General features: G+C 40.1%; 1 protein-coding gene across 1 annotated transcript in view; it reads left to right on the top strand.

Moving 5' to 3' along the window:
- The first annotated feature begins 1,240 nt into the window (after positions 1-1,240).
- The window catches only part of LOC126253285 (nucleolin-like), a 40,616-nt gene continuing 29,114 nt past the window's right edge, over positions 1,241-12,742 (top strand). The window contains exons 1-2 of the mRNA XM_049954510.1: positions 1,241-1,378; positions 1,682-1,793. Coding sequence (XP_049810467.1) covers positions 1,689-1,793 — 105 coding nt within the window. The 5' untranslated portion in view covers positions 1,241-1,378; positions 1,682-1,688. The remainder of the gene's footprint in view (positions 1,379-1,681; positions 1,794-12,742) is intronic.

Below are 12,742 nucleotides of genomic sequence, written 5' to 3'. Positions count from 1 at the left end.
TCAGACAAGATGTCACTGGTCAAAGCCGACGAGTAAAATCGGACTATGCGCTTGATCCTTTTCTGGACTACGATGACCTTGGTTGTGCATTATATTGTACATGTTTCCTCTCCTTTTGTCTGTGCACTTGTGTCATAGCTCTTATTTCCTCAAAACCACTATTCGGTCACACTTCAATCCCTTGAGTTAGCAGTAATTTGTCTCTTTTACTCAAATAAATGCCATGTGTTTTCCTTCCATGTCATCTATGGTGAGAAAAAAAGAATTTGTAGTGGATTGGTAGATTTTTTTTCTGCGGTTAGTGTTGCCTTTTTGGGTCTCTTTGTTCACCAAAGAAGATTCAGTTAGGACATGTGTGTGTGGTATGTCTACAACTTTTTCCACTATTGCAACAATAAGATTATAGCAGCTATTTTGTGTTCGTTTTTATACACATCATTTACGGCATCTGTTATCACAAAGGATTGTTTTTATGACAGTTGTTGTTTTCAAAGTCCTTCCGAGTTTCCTGCAGACCTACTCCAGATTTGGAAACAACCTAACTGGCGCATTGTGCGTTTTTTTTTACTATTGTTTCACTATATGATTTACACTGATATATTTCGACGGTTCTTAAGTACACAACAGTTTTACTTGTAGGCTCAGCGTCAATAATATCTCGGATCGGTTTACGTATGAAGGAGAGTTTAAATTCGTCTGAACCAAGTTTTAATTTTGTATAATTCTTTGGCTCGTAATACGTCTGGTTTCGTCTAATTTCTTAGCGTTGTCCTTTGGATAGACATTTCATCGTTTTTTCCAACAACACTTCGTTTTCGTTGGTTATCATCAGTTGTTTTTCCAGGAAGATTTTAATCACTTTAAAGTATGACCCATATGGATATAATGCGTTTTGACGATCTATCATCGTGAAGATATGCAAGTGACACCACTTACGCAATATTTAATATATTCTAACTACACTTGAGACGATTTTTTTTTCACTAGGGGCAAAATACGCGAATATCTGAGGGATGTTAACATATGCACTCGCGCCACCATCTTAACTCATTACCAAATGTTTTGATTATCTATCTTTATAATTTTAACTTGAATAGATTCACAATAGAGCAATTTTTGATATATATAGGATATATATTTGCTTTTTTGGGTTTCTCGCCAACTGCCTAGAAAATTATTAGTCATCGTGTCTCCTTCGTAATCTTTAATGTATCGATTGTCGATATTAGTCTTTGTTTGTCGTTTTGAAGCGCTTTGCATGATACACAAGGAGAAATTTGTGAGAGCGTCCTTCTTCTTGGTAATGTGTGTGGGACTTTAAGAAATTGTGTATTCGGCATTAGTTTGTTTGTCCTGCGTGCGTGTGGTGCAGTGGATCGTAAGTAGTTACAAAAGTACCAAGCGTTTATTTTATGCGTTTTAAACCATTCATTCAGTAACGAATCCGAACAAGCAATGGGGATTCAAACGAAGGAATTATCTACGCGCCCTTTTCCTTGTTTACGTACAGAAATGACATACTGGTATTGTATGCCAGTAAAATCATAGTGTTAAATGTTAATTGTTTGTCAGATTTAGTAGTACAATTATTTTACGTAGTGACCTCAAGTTTGGTAGTTAAACATTTGTAAATATTCGTGTGATTAATTACATGTTAGAAGACAATTATTTTCTTCCATAGAGTAAGAATGAAGAAAAAGTACGCGGAAGAAGATTCGGAAAATGAGTTTTCTGTTGACGAACCTGAAGAATTAGAAGAATCTGATGATGACTGGACTCCGGCAGCAAGTGAGGTACGTAATGCCGGCGTTTGGAACTAGGGCTGGATCCTTCATACTTTATTGTAAAGCCATAGTACGTAAAAAGTTCAGACGATTAAAGTGTAGAACCTGTGTTCAGTATATTTCAAAACTTTGTGCTTTTGAGATAAAGCATTCTTTTCGAATTTCGTCCACTATCAGTTTGTTTAATCTTGTGTACGCCTTGCCTGAATTGACAGTTTAATGTGTTGTATGTCACTGTCATCGAATATGGAGTCATTTTCAAGACCTGCTAATTATTTTGCGATTATCTTAGTATAACAATTAAATATAGGTTAACGCTGAGTCCCAAAGAAACGTTTCAACACAAGTTTGTGTGCTAAATGAGAGACTTGTCTTAACATCAAACAAAGGTTCGTGTACACATACACCATAATGTCATATGAAATTGAGAACCACAAGATATTATCTATGAGACTTGTATTTTTGCAAACGTTATTTACTTGTTCCATAGTTCAAAATCACAGTAAGCTTTATGATGAAGAAACATGTCAACAAGACAGATGTATACAACTGAAAAAATAATAAAATTTTATTTGGCCTCATGCTTGCCATTTGAATTTTCTATGGCAAAACATCTCTGCTCAAGAATTTCTATGTGGTATTAGCTATGGGGCAACCTCTGCAATCTAATATGAAAACACTGCAGCTATGGCACATTTTTATTCCCTTGGGTAGATTGTCAAGAGTTTTATAGTTGGACATTTCACCCCTCTCTTTGCTGAAGTTATTTCTTCCTTCTGGTGTCATACTTGGGGATATCTGTTAATCTCCAAAATTAATTGTTGGTAACAAATTCGTAAGTGAATAAATGTACTGTGAGGCTGTGGTTGCTACTACTAGATGCTTGGATAGACATACCAACAAGATGTAAATCTGTGAACTCCACACACAATTCTAATTAAGTTTGTTAATACAATTAGATATCAACAGATGATTTATAGACCAGCTGTAACTTACACATTGAGGGGAAGTATCCACCCCCATGTATCTCTTCTTATGTAGTTTTTGTATTTTGTATGTGTGTGTGTGTGTGCGGGGCAAGGTTACATAATTTGCACCAAAATACTATTTGGTGATTTATCTACTATGTAATAACTTACTTGCTATGCAGTTTTAGATATTTATAGTTAGTGAATATGGAAGGAATGCAGACTTCAGTTGCATATAGATGCTGTTTCACATTTAAAAAAATTCAGCTGCCCAAGTGAGACGACCTATGCTGCAGATCGGTTTTTTCCTATTAACAGGGTCTCAAGGTAGGACACATTTGTTTGTTTCTTGGAGACTTTTGGAGAAAACAGACTCCAAGGAATGAAATAAATTTTCCGGAACATGCTAGTATTGGGGAATTAAATTGTCAAGAGTGAAACAGCCCCCCCCCCCCCAGAAGCTAATATAACAAAGTATCCCCAGAAATTAAATAATAAAGTGATCATGTGACTGTAATTTTACGTCTTTTCAAACCTGAATATCAGAAATTTACAAACTGAGCTGTTAATAAGCTTTTAAAATGTGGCTGTTCCATGCCAAGTGGTCTAATTGTGGAAAAAGTTAATGTATGACCATCACGGATTTTGAAGAAAGTTTGTATGGATATATGCAAAAGTTCCTAATAAACATTAGTAAACTGTCATGATTACTAATAAAATGCTTACAGAGGTATAGTCATTTGTTTGATCCCATAGCGCTACTATCAACAGTGCACCAGTGTGTTTTCTGAGAATTTAAGATTTGTCATCGGCAATATTTTCCTGAAAGAAACAAAACTAGGCTATCTTCTCAAACGTTGTGCTCTTTGAGGGAAACAGTGAAAAAGATTTCCTAGGCGATTTTCATATTAATAATTTGAAGCAAAGTCTGCCAAAAAATATTTGCTGGAAAACGTGAAATTTAGCTTATTCTATCTGTGGAAGTAATTGCAAGATAAACGTGAAACCTTGCGCGTAATGACTTGGCAAAACAGGGTCTTAAAATATGAAATTTCATTTGCATACTGCTTATCAAAACTTAGCAAATTGAAGGCAAAGACTTAAAAAAAATGGCTATTTTTGGTGTACTTCTACAAAAAGTTATCTGCAAACTCTGCACATTCATTAAAGGCATCATGGACCATAGCAACACTAAAAACAGGTTTACTTTGGTATGTAAAAGATGAACACATGTCCTTGAGTCATAATGATAGTGACTAAAGGACGTGTGTTCATCTTTTATATACCAAAGTAAACCTGTTTTTATTAAATATGATGTGTTCCCACTAGTATTTACTGATCTTTTTACATTTTTATGGTTTTACATCTGGCGTTTTATGGGGAATGAATATTTTTCGTAACTTATGGCCGATTTTGAACTTATGTCCAGCAAAATACGTTAATGGCGTAAACTGGGATTATAGGCCGTAATTAAATAAACAGTAATACAGTCGAGTGGCAGTGTGTTCTTCGAAAAATTATTGTATGGCTGTTGCTCAGCAACATCAAAAACTGTTTACTTTAACGCAATTTTTCATAAGTACTCTAGAGTTCCACATAAACCACAAATTATGCGGATACAGAGTACGCTGTACCTTAGGGTGGACTTAAAATAGCATACGTATAGCATTACAGAACCCGCCAGGGTAGCAGAGAGCGCAAACACGCTGCTTCCTGGACTCGGGTAGGCGTGCCGGCCTCAGATCGAATCCGCCCGGTGGATTAACGATGAGGGCTGGTATGCCAGCCAGCCTGTCTGGATGTGGTTTTTAGGCGGTTTTCCACAACCCGCTGTGTGAATACTGGGCTGGTCTCAAAGTTCCGCCTCAGTTACACGACTCACAGACATTTGAAAACACAGACGGCTGGGTACACAACTTCCGTCCCGGAGGGGTTCGGGGTGGCGGCAGGAAGGGCATTCGGCCACCCTCCGCCATTAACACTGCCAAATCCGTCATAACAGAGCCAGCCACGCTTTAGTGTGGGACAAAGGCCCGAGAAAGAAAGAAAGAAAGAAATGTATAGCATTACAGAATAAAGAGACATAGGCCTACTAATAATTCTCTGTAACACCAACCCCTTTCCAAAAAATGTCAGGCAGACTGTCAACTTCGCTAAAAATTAGACAATGCGATAATGTCTTAAAACCTGAAGACTGTTTACACAGTGTGTGCTCCATCTCTTATGCAACGATTTTATTATGTCTGGTAAGTTTATAACGAGTTTGATTTTGTAATTAAAGCAGAAAAACAGACTGAAATACGTCACATTGAGTTGTGACAAAAAAATTTCTTTTTGAAGTCTTCTCACTTCCTAGTCAAGACTTTTGATATTGCTTCCCTAGAGTACTAAACATTTGTAGAACCTAATGAAATGTCAGATTTAATTTGAATGCCATCGGAATATGGGCCAATTTTCTGTGCACCTCCTAGTCTGTCTGTTTCTCTCTCTCTCTCTCTCTCTCTTTTTTCTAAAAACACAGATGATGTGACATACCGAACGAAAGTGCTGGCGGGTCGATAGACACACAAACATACACACAAAATTCAAGCTTTCGCAACAAACCGTTGCCTCATCAGGAAAGAGGGAAGGAGAGGGAAAGACGAAAGGATGTGGGTTTTAAGGGAGAGGGTAAGGAGTCATTCCAATCCCAGGAGCGGAAAGACTTACCTTAGGGGGGGAAAAGGAAAAAAGGACCGGTATACACTCGCGCGCGCATACATATCCATCCACACATACACAGATACAAGCAGACATTTGTAAAGGCAAAGAGTTTGGGCGGAGATGTCAGTCGGGCGGAAGTAAAGAGGCAAAGATGTTGTTGAAAGACAGGTGAGGTATGGGCGGCGGCAAATTGAAATCAGCGGAGATTGAGGCCTGGCATATAACGAGAAGAGAGGATATACTGAAGGGCAAGTTCCCATCTCCGGAGTTTGGATAGGCTGTTGTTAGTGGGAAGTATCCAGATAACCCGGACGGTGTAACACTGTGCCAAGATGTGCTGGCCGTGCACCAAGGCATGTTTAGCCACAGGGTGATCCTCATTACCAACAAACACTGTCTGCCTGTGTCCATTCATGCGAATGGACAGTTTGTTGCTGGTCATTCCCACATAGAAAGCTTCACAGTATAGGCAGGTCAGCTGGTAAATCATGTGGGTGCTTTCACACGTGGCTCTGCCTTTGATCGTGTACACCTTCCGGGTTACAGGACTGGAGTAGGTGGTGGTGGGAGGGTGCATGGGACAGATTTTACATCGGGGGTGGTTACAAGGGTAGGAGCCAGAGGGTAGGGAAGGTGGTTTGGGGATTTCATAGGGATGAACTAAGAGGTTATGCAGGTTAGGTGGACGGCGGAAAGACACTCTTGGTGGAGTGGGGAGGATTTCATGAAGGATGAATCTCATTTCAGGGCAGGATTTGAGGAAGTCGTATCCCTGCTGGAGAGCCACATTCAGAGTCTGATCCAGTCCTGGGAAGTATCCTGTCACAAGTGGGGCACTTTTGGGGTCCTTCTGTGCGAGGTTCTGGGTTTGAGGAGATGAGGAAGTGGCTCTGGTTAATTGCTTCTGTACCAGGTCGGGAGGGTAGTTGCGGGATGTGAAAGCTGTTTTCAGGTTGTTGGTGTAATGGTTCAGGGATTCCGGACTGGAGCAGATTCGTTTGCGACAAAGACCTAGGCTGTAGGGAAGGGACCGTTTGATGTGGAATGGGTGGCAGCTGTCATAATGGAGGTACTGTTGCTTGTTGGTGGGTTTGATGTGGACGGACGTGTGAAGCTGGCCATTGGACAGGTGGAGGTCAACGTCAAGGAAAGTGGCATGGGATTTTGAGTAGGACCAGGTGAATCTGATTGAACCAAAGGAGTTGAGGTTGGAGAGGAAATTCTGGAGTTCTTCACTGTGAGTCCAGATCATGAAGATGTCATCAATAAATCTGTAACAAACCTTGGGTTGGCAGGCCTGGGTAGCCAAGAAGGCTTCCTCTAAGCGACCCATGAATAGGTTGGCGTACGAGGGGGCCATCCTGGTGCCCATGGCTGTTCCCTTTAATTGTTGGTACGTCTGGCCTTCGAAAGTGAAGAAGTTGTGGGTCAGGATGAAGCTGGCTAAGGTAATGAGGAAAGAGGTTTTTGGTAGGGTGGCAGGTGATCGGCGTGCAAGGAAGTGCTCCATTGCAGCGAGGCCCTGGACGTGCGGAATATTTGTGTATAAGGAAGTGGCATCAATGGTTACAGGGATGGTTTCCGGGGGTAACAGATTGGGTAAGGATTCCAGGTGTTCGAGAAAGTGGTTGGTGTCTTTGATGTAGGATGGGAGACTGCATGTGATGGGTTGAAGGTGTTGATCTACGTAGGCAGAGATACGTTCTGTGGGGGCTTGGTAGCCAGCTACAATGGGACGGCCGGGATGATTGGGTTTGTGAATTTTAGGTAGAAGGTAGGGGTGCGGGGTGTAGGTGGGGTCAGGAGGTTGATGGAGTCAGGTGAAAGGTTTTGCAGGGGGCCTAAGGTTCTGAGGATTCCTTGAAGCTCCGCCTGGACATCAGGAATGGGATTACCTTGGCAGACTTTGTATGTAGTGTTATCTGAAAGCTGACGCAGTCCCTCAGCCACATACTCCTGACGATCAAGTACCACGGTTATGGAACCCTTGTCCGCCGGAAGAATGATGATGGATCGGTCAGCCTTCAGATCACGGATAGCCTGGGCTTCAGCGGTGGTGATGTTGGGAGTAGGATTAAGGTTTTTTAAGAAGGATTGAGAGGCAAGGGTGGAAGTCAGAAATTCCTGGAAAGTTTGGAGAGGGTGATTTTGAGGAAGAGGAGGTGGGTCCCGCTGTGACGGAGGACGGAACTGTTCCAGGCAGGGTTCAATTTGGATGGTGTCTTGGGGAGTTGGACCATTACATTAGGAGTAGGATTAGGATCATTTTTCTTCGTGGCAAAGTGATATTTCCAGCAGAGAGTACGGGTGTAGGACAGTAAATCTTTGACAAGGGCTGTTTGGTTGAATCTGGGAGTGGGGCTGAAGATGAGGCCTTTGTCCTATCCAATATATATATATATATATATATATATATATATATATATATATATATATATTTATATTGGATACACACAAAATTCAAGCTTTCGCAACAAACTGTTGCCTCATCATATATAGGGAAACATTCCACGTAGGAAAAATATATCTAAAAACAAAGATGATGTGACTTACCAAATGAAAGTGCTGGCAGGTCGACATACACACAAAATTCAAGCTTTCGCAACAAACTTTTGCCTCATCAGGAAAGAGGGAAGGAGAGGGAAAGACGAAAGGATGTGGGTTTTAAGGGAGAGGGTAAGGAGTCATTCCAATCCCGGGAGCGGAAAGACTTACCTTAGGGGGGAAAAAGGACGGGTATACACTCTCACACATACACATATCCATCCACACATATACAGACACAAGCAGACTGTATATGTGTGGATGGATATGTGTATGTGTGAGACTGTATACCCGTCCTTTTTTCCCCCTAAGGTAAGTCTTTCCGCTCCCGGGATTGGAATGACTCCTTACCCTCTCCCTTAAAACCCACATCCTTTCGTCTTTCCCTCTCCTTCCCTCTTTCCTGATGAGGCAACAGTTTGTTGCGAAAGCTTGAATTTTGTGTGTATGTTTGTGTTTGTTTGTGTGTCTGTCGACCTGCCAGCACTTTCATTTGGTAAGTCACATCATCTTTGTTTTTGGCATTGCCAAACCAAATCTAGTTTTTAGGTGGTTTAGAACATGGCCTTTGTGGTGAAACTAGCTTGAGTTTGCAGCCTTTTCTTTGTAAAAGTGAGCCAAAAGTAGCCATTTTTGGACCTTTTTGGAAAAATCTGCTGTACTTTTAATTTGTAAACTAGTGGTAAGCAGTAGGGCATTGATGTTTTATATTTGAAGTCCTTGTTTTGGTGTGTTGTTATGTGCAAAGTTTCGGGTTTATCCCACAATTACTTCCAGAAGTATAATAAAAAGCTAACTTTACATTTTTAAAATTTTTTTTGGCCAACTTTACTTTCAATTATCCACATGAAAATTACTCAGTAAATCTTTTATCATTTTGCTTAAGAGTGCAAAATGGTATTGCCGGAGATATTATGTATCAAAGTTGTGGAAAGCTTGCTGGTGTGTGCTGTGGGTCAGTCAAATTACTATATGTTTAGAAGTACTGAATAAATGATGGTGAAACTGTACCAATGTTTATTTTGAACATATGTGAACGTTCATATTGAATTTCGCCATAATCTGTGAGGGATTATATGGGAACCTCTAGACCACTTGGCTTGGAATGACTCAACAAGTAATTTAGAAGTAAAGGAAACCACGTGCCAAATGACAGTTGCCATTACAAGATACTGAAAACCTACTAGCTTTTGGAAGAATAGATAGCTAGGTTTGGCGGGAGGTAGCAGGTGTGCTGGCTAGGAATGAGGGTTGGCGAGTGCACTCAGGCTAGGCAAGTGCTACGCGGGTATCAGAGCTGGGGAGGTGTGACACATGATGAAGATAAAATGGAAGCATGGATTGGGAGAGGGTGACAGGACAGAAGAAGGGAAAGTCTTGGGTAGGGACTGTGGGCCCAGTTAGTTGCAGGGATGGAAGCCAGGACAATTACAGGAGTGAAGGTGTCTTGCAAGGAAACTTCCATCTGCATAGTACAGAAAAGCTGGAGGGGGGGGGGGGGAGGGGGGAAGGATCCAGATGGCCTGGGTTTTGAAGCCATTGAATTCTAGCAGGTGTGTGGGCAGCTTTGTTCGTAGACATAGTTTGGTAGTGGCCATTCATTCTTGTTGATAGCTGGTTGGTTGTCATGCTGTCATAAAACTGTGCAGTCATTGCAGCAGAGTTCATATGACATGGATGCTTTTGCAGATGGCCCTGCCCTTGGTGGGTTAGGATGAGTTGGTGCAAGGACTGGGGTAGGAAGTGCTGGGTAGGTGAATTGGGCAGGTCTTGCACCTGGCACTTAATGTATGTTGTTGAAACTAGGCTGTACTGGTACTCCTAATGAAGACAGATTAATATTGTTGTTTTCAGAACCAGTGTAGGAATTGTCTGGAAATAGACATGGAGAAGCCCCCAACTTCATTGTGAAAGATGAGTCCTGATATTGTGAAATTCTCCTCATACTATTAAAGACGTCTTTGTTTCAGATAAATTCAACTCTGTCAGTGATTGCTAATTATAGCAAGGATTGACATAAACACAGGGAAAAAAAGGTTTAAACTTCTGAGACTGAAGAGGAATGCTGTTAATCTTGCAAAACTTAAAGATATTAAATTTCACAGATTTTTTATGTATTGGAATACAATAGAAGCAGGGGTGGGAATATGTCACTCAGAGAAGGTGAAATGTGCTGCAGGTCTGTCAATCAGTGTACTCTTAAGTGTTAGAAATGCTTTTGAGAAGTGGGCAGTTTGATTTGTTTCTGGTGGTCTGTCACGGCATTTGTGGAATATCAGTCTAGAATATATATAATAGAACATATACACTTTCAGAAAATGGAATGACATGGGGAAAGTAACAGATTGGATGATCGTTTGAGACTAATGGAATGATTTATTTTTATTGAGTGACATTGTGTTGCTCTTCTGTGGGATTAATGTATCTTTCCTTTATTCAAAACCTTTTTATAACTGCAATACAATCCTGGTTGACTGAACTAAAGGGGAAGACATTTTGAATATCAGTTCTTTCGGTTAAGCCATGAACACACAGTAAGTACTATAGTATTTTGTTTTAATGCAGTAAAAGTTTTTAAAGGGTTTGAAAGAGAAAAACAGTTTCTAAAATTTCTTGGTTCGTGATTTCTTACAAATTGTGTGTGACAATCCACTCCTGTGCCTTGAATGTATCAAAAATCAAAAGTCTTTGCATCCAGGAATTCTTTTTACTATTTGTCAAGTTCTCAGGGTTTTCTCCTTCAACAGCATCATACAGTTTTCTCAAACACCTTTGATAATGTTCTGCTTTCACATTATTCCAGGCTTGGGCAAACTGGTAAACTCTCATATTTATCGTGTTCAGTGGGGAATTCATGTGTTTTCTTTTGCATACCACAACCTTGAAAGATTTAAAGCTCACAATTGTGCCATTTAAATGTCACCATTGCACCATGATCCAGTGACTGTATCATGCTGGTAACATTTGGGAGAAGGAAATGCACAAGAAGTCAACACTTTTTAACTCACAAGGATGCGTAGTTGCACTGTCAGTATGTCCTCTTTCTTAGGTAGACCTTTCTTAGTTAAAAACTTTGCAACCCTTATTACAACCAGTCACTAAAACATTTGTCAAAGAGTTCACAAAACACCCAAGAAGTGTTTAGGGCTCTATGAAAACCTGTACGTGTAAAAAACGTTTGATGCCAAAAGAACAGCTTTCCGTTTTTCCTTTTGTGTCCAGAGGCAGGCATTTCTTTTAAGGAAGCTAAGAATCTAGTAGGCAACGTCATAAAATTAACACCCATTTCAGGAACACTATAAATATAGTGCTTAGTTTAGCCTCGGCTGTAATCTCCAGACTTTATTTTCAAAACATGATCTGCATCTGGGTCAGCAGATAACTTTTCTCCACATACATTAAATTGCCGACTGGCATGTTGATTTAAAATCTGTCTACCTACCCAGAGCTTGAAAAAAGAATCTTTTCGTTCCTCACCTAACTCTGTTAACATTATTTCTAGCATTTTCTTGTGTTATTGGACCTGTGAAAGCGAAGTCTCTCTTCCTCGTTAGGTGAACCGAAGATAGCAACTTTTTCAAAGTCAGATGTTTTCATTGTTTTGCTGCAGAGATTTTTCATGTCCTGCTCAAGAAATATAGACTTCACTCATTCTGAAATGATACAAAAACCAGTGCTATAGTTTTCAATAAACTTCCTTTTTCAACTTATTTGATAAGAACTAATCAGTGAAAGTAATTGCAACACACTTCTGCTTAGATGCTGTGGCACAACAATGCACATACAATGGAAGCAAACCACTTGAATGCAATCTTGTTGGCACTGTAGTTATACTTAGGTTGGAAAGTTGGTGGCTGAGGAAGCAGCTCAGGATTGGGCACTCACGTCTACCCTATAGCTACAGCCTGGAACACTCTTGCCCTCGAATTATTTCCTTGTAGTACCATTTTAATTTTTAGGTTTATGATTTTAGGAGACATTTTGCGTAACCTAAGTTTCAGTTGACCTGAGTTAACTGGGGCTTTACTGAACTTATCAGTAGTTAAGATGAACTGTATACGGTTTACAATACAAACATGGCTACTAATGAAAACAGTTTCTTGGAGGTGTTTTTTTTAAATCAAATGACACAAGGAACCTAGCTAGACAGTCTTCAGTTTTGTTGAAACTGGTACAGAATATATGTAAGGTACAAGACTGAGTTTCAGCTGCATCAGTAACTTGGTGTAAGTTACTAACTAGAGCCATTTTTACAAGGACAACTTTCTTTGGAACTAGGAGTGCCTGAAAAATGTTTGGTAAGCTGTTGTTCCTCACCAAATGGAGCTGTGATAGTAACTTTTGCCATTTGGGCAACTTCATGTACACTTAAAGAACTAGCATAGAGGTAAGATAGCAATGCCTGTAGCACCATCTCTCCAACCTAGACTTATTTTGTCAGATATTTTGCCACGTTTTAACAAGGAATAGGTTATAAGAAAGACTGGGAACATTACTTCAATGCTTTTTCTGTTTCCCTGTTAGAAAATTAGTGAATTCTGAACTTCTCTTGAACTATATTCGCTATATCTACCTCTATTGCCAAAAATGCCAGTTGCACCAAATACCGCACACATTTTACACCACTGAGATGCTTGGATTTAAGTCTGTTACATGCAACTATTTTGGTTTCGTTGTAATTTCAGTTAAAGTTACATGAATTTGCTTAAATTGGGAAGTCCCGTCAGGAGGCCTACATTTAAA

The sequence above is a fragment of the Schistocerca nitens genome, chromosome 4 (assembly GCF_023898315.1).
Source record: "Schistocerca nitens isolate TAMUIC-IGC-003100 chromosome 4, iqSchNite1.1, whole genome shotgun sequence".
In the NCBI taxonomy this organism is placed as follows: domain Eukaryota; kingdom Metazoa; phylum Arthropoda; class Insecta; order Orthoptera; family Acrididae; genus Schistocerca; species Schistocerca nitens.
Note: the sequence above shows the minus strand (reverse complement) of the source record. Positions and strands in the feature narration are given on the sequence as shown.